This window comes from Pristiophorus japonicus, chromosome 21, assembly GCF_044704955.1.
Source record: "Pristiophorus japonicus isolate sPriJap1 chromosome 21, sPriJap1.hap1, whole genome shotgun sequence".
Lineage (NCBI taxonomy): Eukaryota > Metazoa > Chordata > Chondrichthyes > Pristiophoridae > Pristiophorus > Pristiophorus japonicus.
In genome coordinates this window covers 59,227,211-59,247,050 of record NC_091997.1, presented here as the reverse complement: position 1 = coordinate 59,247,050, position 19,840 = coordinate 59,227,211, and the positions used below count along the sequence as shown (strand labels likewise).

At 51.1% G+C, this 19,840-nt stretch overlaps 1 protein-coding gene across 1 annotated transcript in view; it reads left to right on the top strand.

The window, feature by feature from the left end:
• The window catches only part of LOC139233536 (aquaporin-5-like), a 269,475-nt gene extending 250,306 nt beyond the window's left edge, over positions 1-19,169 (top strand). The window contains exon 4 of the mRNA XM_070863937.1: positions 19,020-19,169. Within this exon, the coding sequence (XP_070720038.1) occupies positions 19,020-19,169 (150 nt within the window). The remainder of the gene's footprint in view (positions 1-19,019) is intronic.
• Positions 19,170-19,840: the final 671 nt, after the last annotated feature.

Here is a 19,840-nt window from a genome sequence, read left to right as displayed (position 1 = left end):
TGATCACTGCGTTTGGGATTTTGATCTCTGGTGGTTTGGGGTTCTGATCTCTGTGTTTGGGGTTCTGATCACTGGGTTCATGGTTCTGATCTCTCGCGGTTTGGTGTTCTGATCTCTCGGGGTTCGAGGCTCTGATCTCTGGTTATGGGGTTCTGATCTCTGTGTTTGGAGTTCTGATCTCTGGGATTTCGGGGTTCTGATCTCTGGCTTCTGGGTTCTGATCTTTGGGTGTCCGGGGTTCTAATCTCTGGATTCGGGATTAGAAACATCGAAACATAGAAACATAGAAAATAGGTGCAGGAGTAGGCCATTCGGCCTTTCGAGCCTGCACCACCATTCAATGAGTTCATGGCTGAACATGCAACTTCAGTACCCCATTCCTGCTTTCTCACCATATCCCGTGATTCCCCTAAACATGCCCGTTGATTCTGATCTCTGGGTCCGGGTTCTGATCTTTGGGGGTTTGGTGTTTTGATCTCTAGCTTCGAGCTGCTGATCTCTGGGTTTGGAGTTCTGATCTCTGGGGGTTTGGGGTTCTGGCCTCTGGGTTCGGGGTTCTGATCTCTGGGTTTGGGGTTCTGATCTCTGGGGGTTTGGGGTTCTGATCTCTCGGGGTTTGGGGTTCTGATCTCTGGGAGTTTGATGTTCTGATCTCTGGGTTTGCGGTTCTGATCACTGGGTTTGGGGTTCTGATCTCTGGTGGTTTGGGGTTCTGATCTCTGTGTTTGGGGTTCAGATCACAGGGTTCGTGGTTCTAATCTGTGAGGGTTTGGTGTTCTGATCTCTGGGGGTTGGAGGCTCTGATCTCTGGTTATGGGGTTCTGATCTCTGTGTTTGGAGTTCTGATCTCTGGGATTTCGGGGTTCTGATCTCTGGCTTCCGGGTTCTGATCTTTGGGGGTCCGGGGTTCTGATCTCTGGATTTGGAATTCTGATCTCTGGATCCGGGTTCTGGTCTTTGGGGGTTTGGGGTTCTGATCTCTAGCTTCGGGCTGCTGATCTCTGGGTTTGGAGTTCTGATCTCTGGGGGTTTGGGGTTCTGGCCACTCGGTTCGGGGTTCTGATCTCTGGGTTTGGGGTTCTGATCTCTGGGGGTTTGGGGTTCTGATCTCTCGGGGTCCGGGGTTCAGATCTCTGGGTTCGCGGTTCTGATCACTGGATTTGGGGTTCTGATCTCTGGGGGTTTGAGGTTCAGATCTCTGGGAGTTTGGTGTTCTGATCTCTGGGTTCGCGGTTCTGATCACTGGATTTGGGGTTCTGATCTCTGGGGGTTTGGGGTTCTGATCTCTGGATTTGGGGTTCTGATCTCTGGGGTTTTGTGGTTCTGAATATTGCATTTGGGGTTCTGATCACCGGATTTGGGCTACTGATCATTGGTTTTGGGGTTATGTTCCCTGAAGTTTTGGGGTTCTGAACATTGGATTTGGGGTTCTGATCTCTGGGAGGTTGGGGTTCTGATCTCTGGCGTTCGGGGTTCTGATCTCTGGGTTCGGGGTTCTGATCTCTGGGTTCGGGGTTCTGATCTCTGGGTTTGGGGTTCTGATCTCTGGGGGTTTGTGCTGCTGATCTCTGTGGGTTTGGGGTTCTGATCTCTGGTGTTTGGGGTTCTGATCTTTGGATTCGGGGTTCTGATCTCTGGGTTCGGGGTTCTGATTTCTGGGTTTGCGGTTCTAATCTCTGGTGTTTGGGGTTCTGATCTCTCGGGGTTCGGGATTCTGGTCTCTGAGTTCACGGTTCTGATCACTGGGTTTGTGGTTCTGATATCTGGGGTTTTGGGGTTCTGATCTCTGGATTTGGGGTTCTGATCACTGGGTTTGGGGGTCATGTTCCCTGATGTTTTGGGGTTCTGAACATTGGATTTGGTGTTCTGATCTCTGGGTGTTTGGGGTTCTGATCACTGGGTTTGGGGTTATGTTCCCCAGGGTATTGTGGTTCTGAACATTGGATTTGGGGTTCTGATCACCGGTTTTGGGGTACTGATCACTGGGTTTGGGGTTATGTTCCCTGAAGTTTTGGGGTTCTGATCTCTGGGGGTTCAGAGTTCTGATCTCTGGCTTCGGGGTTCTGATCTCTGGGGGTTTGGGGTTCTGATCTCTGGTGTTTGGGGTTCTGATCTCTGTGGGTTCGGGATTCTGATCTCTGGGGGTTCAGAGTTCTGATCTCTGGTTTCGAGGTTCTGATCTCTGAGGGTTCGGGGTTCTGAGCTCTGGGGGGTTGGGTTTCTGATCTCTGGGGATTTGGAGTTCTGATCTCTGGCTTCGGGGTTCTGATCTCTGGGTTTGCGGTTCTGATCTCTGGGGGTTCAGAGTTCTGATCTCTGGCTTCGGGGTTCTGATCTCTGGGGGTTTGGGGTTCTGATCTCTGGTGTTTGGGGTTCTGATCTCTGTGGGTTCGGGATTCTGATCTCTGGGGGTTCAGAGTTCTGATCTCTGGTTTCGAGGTTCTGATCTCTGAGGGTTCGGGGTTCTGAGCTCTGGGGGGTTGGGGTTCTGGTCTCTGGGGGTTTGGGGTTCTGATCTCTGGTGTTTGGGGTTCTGATCTCTGGGGGTTAGGTGTTCTGATCTCTGGGGGTTCGGGATTCTGATCTCTGGGGGTTCGGGGTTCTGATCTCTGGGTTCGGGATTCTGATCTCTGGGGGTTCGGGGTTCTGATCTCTGAGGGTTCGGGATTCTGATCTCTGGGGGTTCGGGGTTCTGATCTCTGAGGGTTCGGGATTCTGATCTCTGGGGATTCGGAGTTCTGATCTCTGGGTTTGAGGTTCTGATCTCTGGGAGTTTGGGATTCTGATCTTTGTGTTTGGGGTTCTGATCTCTGGGGGTTTGGGGTTCTGATCTCTGAGGGTTCGGGATTCTGATCTCTGGGGGTTCGGGGTTCTGATCTCTGGGGGTTCTGGGTTCTGATCTCTGAGGGTTCGGGATTCTGATCTCTGGGGGTTCGGGGTTCTGATCTCCGAGGGTTCGGGATTCTGATCTCTGGGGATTCGGGGTTCTGATCTCTGGGTTTGAGGTTCTGATCTCTGGGGGTTTGGAGTTCTGATCTCTGGGGGTTTGGGATTCTGATCTCTGGGTTTGAGGTTCTGATCTCTGGGGGCTTGGGGTTCTGATCTCTGGGTTTGAGGTTCTGATCTCTGGGGGTTTGGAGTTCTGATCTCTGGGTTTGGGATTCTGATCTCTGGGTTCAGGGTTCTGATCTCTGGGGGTTTGGGGTTCTGATCTCTGGGCATTTGGGGTTCTAATGTAGGGTTTTTGGTGGTTCTGATTTCTGGGGGTTTGGGGGTTCTGATCTCAGGGTGTTTGGGGGTTCTGATCTTTGGGTTCAGGGTTCTGATTTCTGGGGTTTCCGAGTTCTGATATCTGGCTTCGGGGTTCTGATCTCTGGGTTCAGCATTCTGATCTCTGTCTTCGGGGATCTGATCTCTGGGGATTTGGGTTCTGATCACTGGGTTCGGGTTCTGATATGTGGAGGTTTGGGGTTCTATTCTCTAGATTTGGGGTTCTGATCAGTGCACAGGGCATGGTTCTGGTACTAAATCAGTACTTTGCATTGGTGTTTACCAAGGAAGAGGATATTCCCAAAGCTATCATAAATGAGGAGGTTGCTGGTATATTGCATGAGATAAAAATATTTAAAGAGGAGGAAAGAAAAAGGCTGGCGCTGATTAAAGTGAGTAAGTCACCGGGCCGGATGGGATGCACCCGAGGTTGCCGGGGAGGTAAGGGTAGAAATTCAGAGGTGCTGGCCACAATCTTCCAATCCTCCTGAGATACAGGGGTGGTGCCAGAGATCAGGAGGGTTGCAAATGTTACACCCTTGTTCAAAAAGGGGAGAGGTATATACCTGGCACTACAGGCCAGTCAGCCTAATGTCGGGGTTGTGGAAACTTTCAGAAACAATAATCCGGGAAAAAATGAACAGCCACTTGTACAAGCATGGTCTAATAAAGGAGAGCCAGCAGGGATTTGTTCAAAGCTAATTATGTTTGAAGAACTTGATTGTGTTTTTTGATAAGGTAACAGAGAAGGCTGATGAGGGCAGTGCAGTTGATGTTGTGTATCTGGCCTTTCAAAAAGGCATTGACAAAGTACCACATAAAAGGCTTACTTGCAAAATTAAAAGGGGCAGAATGGATACACAATTGGCTCTGGGATAGAAAACAGATTCCCTGCCTTACCACCACAAGTTACCACCAGTTTCCTGAAATAAAATGGTGGCTGCCGCTCCATCGCCCTTCTCTGGCGTGGGACTCAGTGGCCGCCATTTTGGTGAGGGCCTTAAGCACCGATGATAGCAATGGTGCCCCTGGACAGGCAAATGTGGAGAGCGTGATGTCAGTCAGCGTGCAATGGCATGCTCTGCGAAATTGAACCTTAGCGCTGGATCCTAAACTCACTCTGAAAAGCGAGCGAGGAGCTGACTGACAGAGACTTCTTAAAGGGACATGCAAATCTTTCAGGTAAGTTTGTATTTAAGCTTTTGGAATGAATTTTTATGCTTTATTTAAGTAGTGGCTTGGTGCAATGCATGGTAAAAGTGTTTTAAGTGTTCAGGGAGTGGTGCTGGATGCTTGCAAAGCTTTAGATGGTAAAGGAAGGCCTCTGAGAGAAAATGCTGGAAATACTCAGCAGGTCAGGCAACATCCATGGAGAGAGAAATAGAGTTCATGTCTCAGGGCAAGATGCTGCCTGACCTGCTGAGTATTTCCAGCATTTTCTGCTGATATTTTAGATTTACAGCATCTACTGGCAGAGGGAAGAGGAAGACGTAGAAGAGAAAGAAACAGAGAGTGGGGAGTTGAAGAGGAGGAAACAGAAGGAAGGATGCAACCCAGACATCCCCTTTCTGGCTGGGATATCCAGGATGGAATCATTCGCCTGCGGTCCCAGTGACCATAACCCCAATTCCCCTTTCAACATTAGTCCTAAACCCTACCTCCCCTCTATTACTGACCATCACAGTGTCCTCTTGGCCACAATGCTGAAATAAAAACCACCACAAAACAAACTTTCCAATCCAACTTTATACATCTATCCATCCAATACGACATCAAGAAATCAACCCTTATGCATTCCCTTAGTGACTGTCTTGTGTCTATCTGACTGATGTCACGCAGTGCTACCCCAGTGGCTGCAGCTAAGCTGGTGGAAGGCTGCTGATTGTCAGTGGGGGACACTGCAGATGGCCTTGAGGTGCTGGTGGCTGGGCATGCCAAATCGAGTGATGGTGTTTCTTCGTCTTCACTCTCCTCTCCCTCTTGATCAACCACTCTGGGCAGGCTGTATTTTTTGGGTGTGTGAAATGAGGAAGGCGCAAGAGTGGAGTTGTGGTGAGGGGAGGGCGGGAAAGCAAGAGGTGTATGCGAGAAGGAGAATGATGTATGAGGATACCGGCATCTTGTATCCTTTCAACCCCGTCACTCTCCAAAGGCTCAGCTGTGCCCCTGCCAAGAATGGGCAGCACCATCTCCTCCAACGGGGTAAGGTGAAGCTAGGAATGGGAGATATGTCTCGTGTTTGGTCGCGACTCTTAGTAAGTAAGTGATGGCGGGGGAGCTGTGCATTGAGCAGTGTGTGACGCCAGGGGTGTAATTGGTAGGAGACGGCTTTTGAAGATGGAGTCACTGACCTTGACCTGAGGTCATGAAACTTTTTTGGGCGTTGGAGCCAGGTCGTGGGAGTGACAGCGCTGGCCGCAACCTTGCTGGTCCCACATCCTTTCTGGAGGGCCTCCTGGCCCCTGTGGGTACAGGACATCTCTTGCAGTGTTGACCCTCTGTACAAAGCTGAAGTTCTGCATGCAAGACCCTGGGTGCCCCTTCCCTGGCTTGCTGAGCCATTTGTGTTAATGTTGAAGCACTTTCCCCATTTTTTAGGTGCGGAAGGCATCTTTAAGAGCTGAAGACTCCCATTTGGGATTTCTTATTAATGTTATTTTTTTCCAGAAGGCAGTTGAGCTGCAAGGGTTAAAAACTGCCTCTTTTAAAATTATCTTTATTTTTTTCATTTTACTGGCCTACACTGTTTTGTAAAATGAGAGTCTTGCTTTAAGAGAAGGCTGTTCTTGCTGTAACAGTGATACAGCCATGCTACGTTGGGCCTCCTGCTGGGACTAACACTACAAAAATAGCCTTGCATGGTGAGGTTAGTGCTGGCCTGATGTTAGTTAGCAACCAGGGCCTAGATCCCAGTCCTGCCAGAACCATTAACTTCGGCGGCCTTTAGCTCCGGCCCACGACAGCACCAGCACGTTTCCAGCAATCGAGAATTTCTAGGCCAGAGAGTTGTGGTGAATGGCTGTTTTTCGGACTGGAGGGAGATGTACAGTGGAGTTCCTCAAGTTTCAGTACTGTTTTTGATATACATTAATGACTTTGACTTGTCCCTAGGCGCTTCGCAGGAGTATTATGAGATTTTTTTTAATTGACATAAGTAGAAATTAGCGCAGGTGACCAAAAGCTTTGTCAAAGAGGTCGGTTTTAAGGAGCGTCTTGAAGGAGGAAAGAGAAGCAAAGAGATGGAGAGGTTTAGGGAGGGAGTTCCAGAGCTTGGGGCCCAGGCAACAGAAGGCACGGCCACCGATGGTTGAGCGATCAAAATCAGGGATGCTCAGGAAGGCAGAATTAGAGGAGCGCAGACATCTCAGGTTCGTGGGGCTGAAGGAAATTACAGAGATAGGGATGGGCGAGGCCTTGGAGGGATTTGAAAATGAGAATTTTGAAATCGAGGCATTGCTTAACCGGAAACCAATGTAGGTCAGTGAGCACATGGGTGATGGGAGAGCGGGACTTGGTGCGAGTTAGGACACGGGCAGCCGAGTTTTGGATCACCCCTAGTTTACACAGTCAAGTCTAGAGGTAACAAAGACATGGATGAGGGCTTCAGCAGCGGATGAGCTGATGCAAGGGTTGGAGACAGGCGATGTTACAGAGGACGAAATAGGCGGTCTTAGTTATGTTGTGGATATGTGGTCGAAAGCTCATTTCAGGGTCAAATATTACATCAAGGTTGCGAACAGTCTGATTCAGCCTCAGACAGAATTCGGGAAGAGGGGTGGAGTCAGTGGTTAGGGAATGGAGTTTGTGCTGGGGACCGAAAACAATGGCTTCGATCTTCCCAATATTCAACAAGGTATAGAGCTCTACCATCATCAATGATCAAAGAACAACATCAAGGGTCAGCGACCATCATCAATGTACAGAGATATATATCAAGGGCCACAGACTAACATCAGGGTCAAAAACTAATATAAATGTTGAGAGACCAATATACAGCGGCAGAGGTAAACATGAAGGGACAGAGATCAACATCTAAGGTCAGAGAGCATGATCAGGTGACAGATACTTGAATTGGAGGCAGTTCAGAGAAGGTTCACTCGGTTGATTCCTGATATGAAGAGGTTGCCTGATGAAGAGAGGTTGAGCAGGTTGGGCCTATACTCATTGGAGTTTAGAAGAATGAGAGGTGATCTTATTGAAAGTATAAGATTCTGAGGGGGCTTGGCAGGGTAGATGCTGAGAGGATGTTTCCCCTCATGGGGGAATCTAGGACTAGGGGGCATAGTCTCAGAATATGCAATCGCCCATTTAGAACTGAGATGAGGAGGAATTTCTTCTCTCAGAGGGTTGTAAATCTGGAATTCTCTGCCCCAGAAAGCTGTGGAGGCTGGGTCATTGAATATACTTAAGGTGGAGATAGACAGATTTTGGAGCGATAAGGGAGTAAAGGGTTATGGGGAGTGGGCAGGGAAGTGGAGCCGAGTCCATGATCGTATTAAATGGTGGCGCAAGCTTGAGGAGCCAAATGGCCTACTCCTGCTCCTATTTCTTATGTTCTTATATACCTACATCAAAGGACATAGAACTACAAGGGTCAGAAAACATCAAGAGTTGGAGACCAGCCTTAAGGGTCACAAACCAATAAGATGGTGCAGAGACCAATTTAACGGGTCCGATCTAACACAATAGCTCATATAAGTTCAGAGATCAAGATCAAGGGTCAGCGAGCAACATCTAGGGTCACAGACCGATAATAAGTGTCAGCAACCAACATAATGGGTATTGAGCCAGAGACCTACACAGCAAGCGGTTGGGATTTGGAAGGCGTGGCCTGATAGGGTGGTAGATGCAGATTCAATAGTAGCCTTCAAAAAGGATTGGATAAATAGTTGAAGGAGAAACAATTGCAGAGCTATGGGGAAAGATCGGGGAGTGGGACTAACTCGATTCACCTTCAAAAGAGCCGGCGCAGTCTTGATGGGCCGAACGGCCTCCTTCTGTGCTGTACTATTCTATGATCCTGTAATGGAAAAAAAGACCAATATCTAGCATCAGAGACCATCATCTAATGTTGGAAACCATCATCAAGTTTCAGAGACCAGCATTAAGGGGCAGAGACGAGTATAAAAAGTCAGAGGTCAACATAAAGGAGTACAGAATTTAGGATCAGAGACCAACACAATCGGTCAGAGACATACATAATGGGACACATACCAATATCTAGGCTCAGAGACCAACAGCAAGGATCGCAGAACAACATATGGGGCCAGAGACCAACGTACAATGGTTTGGATCTGGAATGCACAGCGATCAGGTGGTGGATACAGATTCAATAGTAGCCTTCAAAAGTGAATTGGATACATACTTGAAAGAGAAACAATTGCAGGGGTATGGGGAAAGAGCGGGGGAGTGGGACTTGTCATGTATTCAACTGTCATTGTAACCCATGTATAAGCTGACCTAAGTTGTACACCTTGAGAACACTGAACACAGGGGGTGAACTTGTGGGAGACACTCCTAACCTGGACTTTCAAGTATAAAAGGGGAAGCTCCACCCACCGCCTGCCTCTTGAGGTCTTGGTAATAAAGGTCACAGTGATCTTTTCTCAAGTATGGGCCTCGTGTGCATTTATACTGTATAGTAAGGATATATCATTGGTGACGAGAAACTGGGATTTTAATCATGTGAGCATGACCACTAGCAGCACAGAAGAGAGGTACTGTGTTGGTGATGATTGGGACGACTTTATTGAGAGACTACAGCAAAGTTTTATCACTAAGGAATGGTTGGGACAGGATTCAGCCGACAAACGCAGAGCTCATCTCCTGACGGTTTGTGGATCCAGAACGTACTCCCTGATGAAGGACCTTCTAGCGCCAGAGAAGCCGGCGGACAAGACGTTCGAAGAGCTCAGTAAGTTGATCGGGGAACACCTTAAACCGGCGAGCAGCATGCACATGACAAGGCACCGGTTTTACACGCATCGACGGCGAGAAGGGCAAAGCGTTCCAGACTTCGTGGCAGATCTCCGGCGACTGGCGAGCCTATGTAAGTTCCCAGATGCATGCAGAGCGGAGATGCTGCGAGACTTTTTTATTGAGGGCATCGGGCATGCTGGGGTTTTCAGGAAACTGATTGAGACCAAAGACTTGACCTTGGAAGCGGCGGCTCTGATAGCCCAGACAATTATCTCAGGGGAGGAAGAAACCAGAATGATTTATGACAAAAATCTTGGCTCAAATGCGGCAAACGACCAGGGAGTCAACATTGTTAACGCGACACACAGTTCTCTAGGCAGACAAGGGCAATCAAACATTCCGCAGCATGCAGTCGAACCCAAAGGGGGAATTCAACAGAGGCAATGGCTAGCTGAACGGCGATTCATGCCATCACAATGGACAATGCGGCCAGTAATGGGGCTATCAACACCTGTTAATGCTGCGCTTAAGGACAGTTACAGAGACAGTCAGAGACGATCGACTGGTAATGGATCTTTTGTTTCCAACAACAGGGCCTCCAGCTCATGCTGGAGATGTGGAGGCAAACACCCAGCCAGAGCTTGCAGGTATCAGCAATATACCTGCAGAAACTGCAACGTCAGCGGTCAGTTGGCATGTATGTGCAGGAAGCCTGCAGCCAGGTTGATGTACGAGGAGGACGGGCCCGATGTAAGCCCTACGAGGCCAAATGAATACTGGGGGAAATCACTGGAAGCTGAAGTTCAGCGAGTTCATGTGGAGCACATATACAGTTCATATACCAGGACACCACCGATAATGATGAAAGTGCTCCTCAATGGCATCCCAGTATTAATGGGGCTGGACACGGGGGCCAGCCAGTCCCTGATGAGTATCAAACAGTTCGAAAGGTTGTGGGTGTCCAAGGCCAGGAGGCCAAAATTATTGCTGATTGACACGCTGCTACAGACATATACAAAGGAGATCATTCTGGTGCTAGGCAGCGCCATGGTAGTCATGACCCACAAAGATTCGGAGTTCAGGTTGCCGCTCTGGATTGTCCCGGAGGACGGTCCCGCACTACTGGGGAGGAATTGGCTTGCTGTCATGAACTGGAAATGGGGCGATGTCAATGCAATTTCTTCTGTGGAGCGAGTATCATGCTCACAGGTCCTGGACAAATTTGACTCATTATTTCAACCCGGCATCGGCACTTTCATGAGGACCAAGGTAGTGATTTACATAAACCCGGACGCCAGGCCAGTACACCACAAGGCCAGAGCGGTGCCGTACGTGATGCGGGAAAAGATAGAAGGCGAATTGGACCGCCTGCTGAGGGAAGGCATCATCTCGCCAGTCAAATTCAGTGACTGGGCGAGCCCGATCGTGCCGGTGCTCAAGGCGGATGGGTCGGTCAGGATATGTGGCGATTACAAGGCCACCATCAATTGGGTGTCACTCCAAGACCAGTACCCGCTACTGAGAGCGGAGGACCTCTTTCCGATGCTATCCGCTGACAAACTTTTTTCAAAATTGGACCTCACCTCAGCTTACATGACCCAGGAGCTGGCGAGTGAGTCGAAGAAGCTGACCACCATCACAACACACAAGGGGTTGTTTGAGTATAACAGATGTCTGTTCGGGATTCGTTCGACCGCCGCGATCTTTCAGCGAAATATGGAAAGCCTCCTCAAGTCGATTCCAAGGACGGTGATTTTTCAAGACGGCATCCTCATCGCGGGTCGCGATATTGAAGAACACCTCCACAACCTGGAGGAGGTGCTACGCAGACTGGACCGGGTAGAACTGCGACAGAAAAAGGCGAAGTGCATCTTCTTAGCTCCAGAGGTAGAATTCCTGGGGATGAGGATAGCAGCAGACGGGATCAAACCTACTGCGTCCAAAACGGAAGTGATCCAGAGAGCACCCAGACCCCGTAATACGACGGAGTTGCGTTCATTCCTGGGGCTCCTGAACTATTTTGGCAACTTTCTTCCCAAATTGAGCACGCTGTTAGAGCTGCTACACGTGCTCCTATGCAAATGTCATGATTGGGTCTGGGGGGACAGCCAGGAAAGGGCTTTTGATAGAGCACGCAATTTGTTATGCTCCAACAAACTGTTAACGTTATATGACCCATGTAAGAAACTAGTTTTAACGTGCAATGCGTCATCCTATGGGGTCGGGTGTGTGTTGCAGCATGTGAATGCCAATGGTCAGTTACAGCCGGTAGCTTATGCCTCCAGAAGTCTGTCCTGGGCAGAAAGGGGCTACGGGATGGTAGAAAAGGAAGTACTAGCATGTGTATATGCAGTAAAAAAAAATGCACCAGTACCTGTTTGGCAGAAAATTTGAGCTGGGGACAGATCTCAAACCCCTAACGTCCCTTTTGGCCAACAACAAGGCCATAAATGCGAATGCATCGGCCCGCATACAGAGGTGGGCACTTACGTTAGCCCCCTATGACTACACAATTCGGCACAGACCGGGCACTGAAAACTGTGCCGATGCACTCAGCAGGCTCCCACTAGCCACCACTGAGGGGGCAGCTGAGCATGATGCTGAGATGGTCATGGCTATTGAAGCTTTCGAAAGTGAAGGCTCACCTGTGACAGCCCGTCAGATTAAAGTCTGGACAAATAAAGACCCGCTACTGTCTTTAGTTAAGAAATGTGTCCTGAATGGAGACTGGGCAGCCACGTACGGGGCATGCCCTGAGGAGTTTAAACCGTTTCATAGGTGCAAGGATGAACTCTCGATTCAGGCCGATTGCCTACTGTAGGAAAACCGAATAGTCATGCCCCAGAAGGGCAGAAAGGTGTTTATCAGAGAACTTCACAATGAGCACCCAGGCATTGTCATGATGAAGGCAATTGCCAGGTCACACGTTTGCTGGCCAGGGATAGATGCAGACCTGGAACTTTGTGTTCGCAGGTGCAACACGTGTGCTCAGCTGGGCAACGCACCCAGGGAAGCCCCCCTTAGCCCCTGGTCCTGGCCCGCCAAGCCATGGTCACGCATCCATATCGACTATGCAGGACATTTCATGGGAAAAATGTTTTTGGTTGTAGTAGACGCCTACTCCAAATGGATTGAGTGTGCCATTTTAAATTCAAGCACATCCTCTGCCACGGTAGAAAGTCTACGGGCAATGTTCACCGCCCATGGTCTACTGGATGCCTTGGTCAGCAACAATGGCCCGTGCTTCACAAGCACTGAATTCCAGGACTTCATGGCAGCAATGGAATCAACCATGTCAGAACGGCACCGTTCAAGCCGGCCTCAAACGGCCAGGCGGAACGAGCAGTGCAGATAATCAAACAGGGGATGCTCAGAATCCAAGGGGGTTCCCTACAAAGCCACTTATCACGCTTCCTATTGGCCAATAGATCCCGACCACACTCGCTCACAGGGGTTCCACCCGCAGAGCTGCTAATGAAAAGGACGCTCAAAACCAGGTTATCCTTTATACACCGTACTATGAAAGAAATTGTCGAGAGCAGGCGCCAGTCACAATGTGACTACCATGACAGGAATGCGAGGGTGTGATGTATTGATGTCAATGACCCTGTTTTTGTCCTTAATTATGCTGCAGGGCCCAAATGGCTTGCAGGCACTGTGATTGCCAAAGAGGGGAATAGGGCTTTGGTAGTTAAACTTACCAATAGACAAATCTGCTGCAAACACATGGATCAAACTAAAAGGAGGTTCAGCAACCCCATAGAAGAAGCAGAGGAAGAACACGACGTAGAGTTCACTCCACCACAGGTGAGCGAACACTGGAACCAAGTGAGGAGAGCACAGTCACTGTGGGCAGTTCGGACAGGCCTGAGGCACCGCAAACAGCAGACACTCAGGCCAGCGCCCAACATCCGGAGCCCCAACTCAGGTATTCTACAAGGGAACGTAAACTACCAGAGAGACTTAACCTGTGATCCCAATAAGACTTTGCAGGGGAGGTGATGTCATGTATTCAACTGTCATTGTAACCCATGTATAAGCTGACCTAAGTTGTACACCTTGAGAACATTGACCACAGGGGGTGAACTTGTGGGAGACACTCTTAACCTGGACTTTCCGGTATAAAAGGGGAAGCTCCACCCACCATCTGCCTCTTGAGGTCTTGGTAATAAAGGTAACTGGTCACAGAGTGACCTTCTCTCAAGTCTGGGCCTCGTGTGCATCTATACTGTATAGTGAGGACCTATTAGGACTGGCTGAATTGCTCTTCAGACTTGATGAGCTGAATGGCCTCCTCCTATGCTGTACTATTCTATGATTCTGCAATGGAGCAGCGATCAATATCTAGCATCAGAGACCAACAGCAAAGGTCGCAGACCAGCATATAGGGACAGAACCCAATATCTCGGGTATCGAGTATCAGAGGCCAAGATAAAGAGGCAGAGACCAACATCAATGATGAGAGATCACTATAAAGGGTAATGATACCAACATAAAGGTTCAGGGACCATCATCTCGGGGTGATGGGGGCGATAAATAGACACATCAGGGGCGCGATTCACAGACACTGACCCAACTTCAATCCTTAACTCCAGCTTCACCTGGCTCTTAAAGGGGAGGTCAGTTGTACCTGCTGTTGGTCATGTTCAGCACTGCTAAAGTCAGTCACTCATTTCTGGAGCTGAGGAAGGAGGTGAAATGGTTGCTGGAAATCCCACCAAGGGAGAGGGCCACAAGACTCAGCAATATGGCTCTGGAGGCATTGGTGGGGGCACTGGAGACCATGAGAGTCCCTGCTCCCTCCATCAGGCAGGCAGCCATCGCCGCAGGTTTTCGGGCCGTGTGGCGAGAGGAGGCCCAGGGAGTGTCGGCCAGCACTGTGGTGCAGAGAGACCTCAGCCAGTGCAGCAACGAATTCAACGACCTCAGTCGGGTAGTGAAGGTGAGCACAAGCTTCCACACCCCTTCCATACCAGCCCCTCAACCTTTGTCTGTGCAAAACATCACTGCCCCACCACTCAGCCACCAAGCATCTGCAGATACTCACACTCACATCCTCACCTCACGCCTTGCCTACATTCACAGCTGTCAAACATGGCAGGCATATCTTCCACACACATAGCTGGACTCTGACTGACACCAGTTCCTTGCTTTAGCAAGCCAAGACGGCACAGAACAGACGGGAGCAGCAGAGGACTGGAGGAGGGGATCCTGACCTGCGACCCCTCTCTGACCTGGAGGAACGAGTGCTGCAGCTCATTGGTCCGCAGGTGGTAGGCACCGTGACTGACGGAGACTTTGATCCCGCGGGGGGCAACAATGGTATCTTTATGCCCTCTCCTTCGCTCATACACCTACCGCCCCCCCCTGCCCCCCCCCACACACACATACACCAGCATGCTTTAACACTTCCCAGCTCCTCATACACTCTGCATTCCTTGCTCCATTCCTGCCCCATTGCCCTCACCTTAATGTGAGTCTTGTGACACTTAAGCTTTCAGAGAAGCAGGCAGAAGCTGTCCATCCTGCACCTGAGTCCCTCCAACAGAGTCAGGAGGGAGAGGAGGGGAGGAGGGAGAAGGAGGAGGGAGAGGAGAAGACGATGACGATGACGATGACGATGACGATGACGATGACGATGACGATGACGATGACGATGACGATGACGATGACGATGACGATGACGATGACGATGGAGGAGCCAAGCACTGCCTCATTGCTTCTCTCACCCACAGGCACCAGCTCAGAGACTGGCACTACTCATTTGTTGGAGGTTAGCTTAGTAGAGGCGTCTGCACTGGGTGATGCACTGGGGCCTAGCGGGCTGCAGCAAGGTCAAGGAATGGAAGGGAAAATGATGCAGTGATGGGGACGTGCAGAGGAACTGACTGAAACCGAACTCTGATGAGACGGCTGCGGACCTCCCTTGCACAATGGCGATGACCTTGCTGCTCCTCCGTCACTGATGTTGCTGCACCTACGCTTCCTCCTGCTCCTTCTCCTTCTCCTCTTCCTCCTCCTGCCTCCTCCTCCTCCTCCTCCTCCACGCTCCTCCTTCTCCTCGTCTACCTCCTCCTCCTCCTCAGCTGGTGCGGCTATGCCTGGTGGCAATGGCCAGGTTGTGCAGCATGCAGCAGACGACGACGAATAGGGACACCCGCTCAGGCGAGTGCTGGACGACTCCCCCCGAGCGGTCAAAGCAGCAGAACCATTGCTTGAGCACCCCCCGATGGTCTGCTTGATGATGTTCCTGGTGGTGGCATGGCTCTCAGTGTACGAGCACTGGGCAGGAGTGGTGGGGTTGTGGAGGGGAGTGAGAGCCGGGTGGAGAGTGGATAGCCCTTGTCTCCGAGCAGCCAGCTGCGAGCTTGATGTGGTGGCTGGAAGAGAGCTGGCACACCGGTCTGGCGCAGGATGAAGGCATCGTGGCTGCTGCCAGGATAGCGGGCATTGTCGGTGAGGATTCTGCGTGTGTGGTCACACACCGGCTGCACAGTCAGTGAGTGGGAGCCTTTGTGGTTACGGAATATCTCAGGATCGTGATGCAGTGCCCGCTATCCCGGCAAAGCCACATGCCGCTCGTGCCGCTTCTCTCTGGTGATGGGGAAGGAGATGTAGCCCCTCCTCCTTCTGTACACAGCTTCTGTGACATCGCGGATGGAGCAATGGACGGAAAAGTCCTCAATGGTGTGAGGCTCGAGGTCTGGGTGCAGGAGGTGACAGAGCTCTGTGACCACGTCCTTGCTGAAGTGAAATTAATGTAGAACTTCTACCAGAATACCATGGGAGGGTACGGTCTCCTGCTGCTAGTCCTGTGCTGCTCCCTCTCCCTCTCCTGCTCCCTCTCCCTGTCCCTCTCCCTCACCCTCTCCCTCTCCCTATCCCTCTTCCTGTCCCACTCTGTGTCCTTCTCCCTCACCCTCTCCCTCTCCCTCACCCTCTCCCTCACCCTCTCCCTCTCCCTGTGCTGCTCCGTGCCCCTCTCCCTCACCCTCTCCCTCACCCTCACCCTCTCCCTCTCCCTCACCCTCACCCTCACCCTCTCCCTTTCACTCTCTCTCACCCTCTACCTCTCCCTCACCCTCTCCCTCACCCTCTCCCTCTCCCTCTCCCTCTCCCTGTGCTGCTCCGTGCCCCTTTCCCTCACCCTCTTCCTCTCCCTCTCCTTCTCTCACCCTCTCCCTCTCCCTCATCCTCACCCTCTCCCTTACCCTCTCGCTCACCCTCACCCCCACCCTCTCCCTCACCCTCTCCCTCTCCCTCTCCCTCTCCCTCACTCTCTCCCTGTCACTCTCCCTCACCCTCTCCCTCACCCTCTCCCTCACCCTGTCCCTCTCTCTGTCACTCTCCCTCCCCCTCACCCTACAGCACTAACATGGGATTGTTCCTTCTTACTCAGGTTTATTATAACCCAAATCCAGATTTAAACAACTACAACATTGAAGCAGGGCATGTGACTAGAGCGCACAGCGTGATGAGTCCTTATAGCGGGAGGGGAAACATTCTTCACCGGTATCCGTGACGTCTTTTCAGGATCCCAGATCCAGGGGTTCACATCTTCTCCACACAACACACAATCTACACCTCGTCACCAAATCTTTAGCTTTGGACTGACTGGCAAACTTCCTTTCACCTCTTCCCAGGCAACAGTCTCCCCCAATCTGCTCCTGTGGCCCTGACTACAGAACATGGTGTCCTCCCTGCTCCGACACTAACTAACGTGCGGAGTGTGCAGCAGTTTCATGAGGAGGCCACTGGTGGACAGTGCCTGCATTTAGTGTGATCTTCTCATCCTGTTTCTGCAGTCCCAGCGTGGTCCATCTCAGGAGGCCAGCCAGACCGCTTGGCCTTTCTACTGAAGAAAGTCTTATTCATGTCTCTGCTGATCTCGATTTTAACTTGTGGATCCTTCAATGGGCATGCCTGAGTAATCAGTCTGAAGATCGAGTTAAACCAGTGGCTCTGTGGTCGCACATTTCAAGGCTCGGTTTTATATTGAGGGGCAGCACAGAAGAAACATGTCAGTTGTTTTGAGTGGCAGTAAAGTTTGCAATTAATAAAATATCCAATTTGAACTTGAGCTAATCATTTACCTGTTGAATGTATAAACGTGTCAGCTGAGCCTCGGTGCGTTACAGTTAATATTCATCCGACCACCCAAGGCCAGCAGATCCTAGAGAGGCCAATCAGCAACATACAGTGCCAAGGAGTCCGGGTCCAGTCCCGGGAGCTCGCTACATTCACCTGGATATTGTGCCTCTATAGCACAGCATTGGCCACCCGATCTACATCCTGCCCATAGCACACCCATCTGTTGTGCTCGCCACCTGGAGAACAGGCGGGTGTGTAACAGGCGGGTGTGTAACCGGGTATGTAATGGGCGGTGTGTAACAGGCGGGTGTGTAACAGGGTGTGTAACGGGCGGGTGTAACGGGCGGGTGTGTAACGGGCGGGTGTGTAACGGGCGGGTGTGTAACGGGCGGTGTGTAATGGGCGGGTGAGTAACAGGGTGTGTAATGGGCAGTGTGTAACGGGGTGTATAATGAGCGGTGTGTAACGGGCGGGTGTGCAACAGGCGGGTGCATAACGGGGTGTGTAATGGGTGGTGTGTAACAGGCGGGTGTGTAACAGGGTGTGTAATGGGCGGTGTGCAACGGGGTGTGTAATGGGCGGTGTGTAACGGGTGGATGCGTAACAGGGTGTGTAACGGGTAGTGTGTAACAGGCGGGTGTGTAACAGGGTGTGTAATGGGCGGTGTGAAACAGGGTGTGTAATGGGCGGTGTGTAGCAGATGGGTGTGTAATAGGGTGTGTAATGGGCGGGTGTGTAATGGGCGGTGTGTAACAGACAGGTGTGTAACAGGCAGGTGTGTAATGGGGTGTGTAACGGGCGGTGTGTAATGGGCGGGTGTAATGCGCGGTATGTAACGGGTGGGTGCGTAATGGGGTTTGTAACGGGCGGGTGTGTAACGGGTGGTGTGTAACAGGCAGTGTGTAACATGCGGGTGCGTAACAGGGTGTGTAATGGGCAGTGTGTAACAGGCGGCCGAGCCCAACGTTCCTTCTGGCCCCACAGAAAACCGGAGAACACATTTTAAACTTACCGGCTGAGCCTTCTCTGGCCCGGGATTGGGCTCTGGGTCTGGCCCGGGATTGGGCTCTGGGTCTGGCCCGGGATTGGGTTCTGGGTCTGGCCGACGATTGGTCTCTGGGTCTGGCCCAGGTCTGGCTTGGGATTGGTCTCCAGGTCTGGCCCGGGATTGGGCTCTGTATCTGGCCCGGGTCTGGCCCATGATTGCGCTCTGGGTCTGGGCCACGATTGGTCTCCGGGTCTGGCCCGGGATTGTGTTCTGGGTCTGGCCCGGGTTTGGTCTCCGGGTCTGGCCCACGATTGGGCTCTGGGTCTGGCCCACGATTGGTCTCCGGGTCTGGCCCGGGATTGTGTTCTGGGTCTGGCCCGGGTTTGGTCTCCGGGTCTGGCCCACGATTGGGCTCTGGGTCTGGCCCACGATTGGGTTCCGGGTCTGGTTCGGGATTGCCTGCTGGAAGAGCAGGTTAATCCGGGGTGACGCCGGGACGCGGGGTTGCTGCAGATACTGCTGGCCCCACACTCGGTTCCCAGGGACCGCCTGCCCCCGAGCTGCTCACCCCACTGATGGGAGAGATGCTGGTGACCATAAGCCTGACATAGCCCTGCCCACAGCATCCTTCACCAGCCCTGCCGAACCTCACACAAACAATTGCCTTCCCTCATCTCCTGGCTCTGACACAGGCTGCAGCTTCGGAACTTACACTGCATGTGTTGTTGAATTGCATGTCTTGTCGCTGCAGATTTTCTGGGTGGGGCCGCTGCTCGGAGGAGTCCTGGCTGCGATGGTGTACAACCTGCTGCTGATGCCGAAGAGGATGGGGTGCAGAGACTGTCTGAACACATTGAAGGCGGCTGACAAGGCAGAGCACGATGTGGAGTCCCAGCCCTAGACACAGATTGTTGGTGTGACTATAAACATGAAGGCAGTGCCTTATATATACCTTTACACCTTTTTTGCATGTTGTTAAAATTGTTCACCTTTGTAAATACAAATCAGGTGTTTGATTTTCTATGTAAGACACTTCTATTTAAATTGTATTAGTGTAAGTGACGTTCTGTCACTGTTTAGCGAATGCAGAGACTCTGACAGATACACTGTGGTAAGGTTCTGATATTCTGCTGTAACATGTGGTGAAATAAACTCAGTATCACGGGAGCCCAGCTGTGTCCATTATCTCAGTAACATTGGTCAAGGGCAGTCTGTTGGCCATTGGCTAGAAACATAGAAACATAGAAAATAGGTGCAGGAGCAGGTCATTCGGCCCTTCGAGCCTGCACCACCATTCAATAAGATCATGGCTGATCATTTACCTCAGTACCCCTTTCCTTCTTTCTCTCCATACCCCTTGATCCCCTTAGCCGTAAAGGCCATATCTAACTCCCTCTTGAATATATCCAATGAACTGGCATCAACAACTCTCTGCGGCAGGGAATACCATAGGTTAACAACTCTCTGACTGAAGAAGTTTCTCCTCATCTCAGTCCTAACTGGCTTACCCCTTATCCTAAGATTGTGTCCCCTGGTTCTGGACTTCCCCAACATCCTGCATCTAACCTGTCC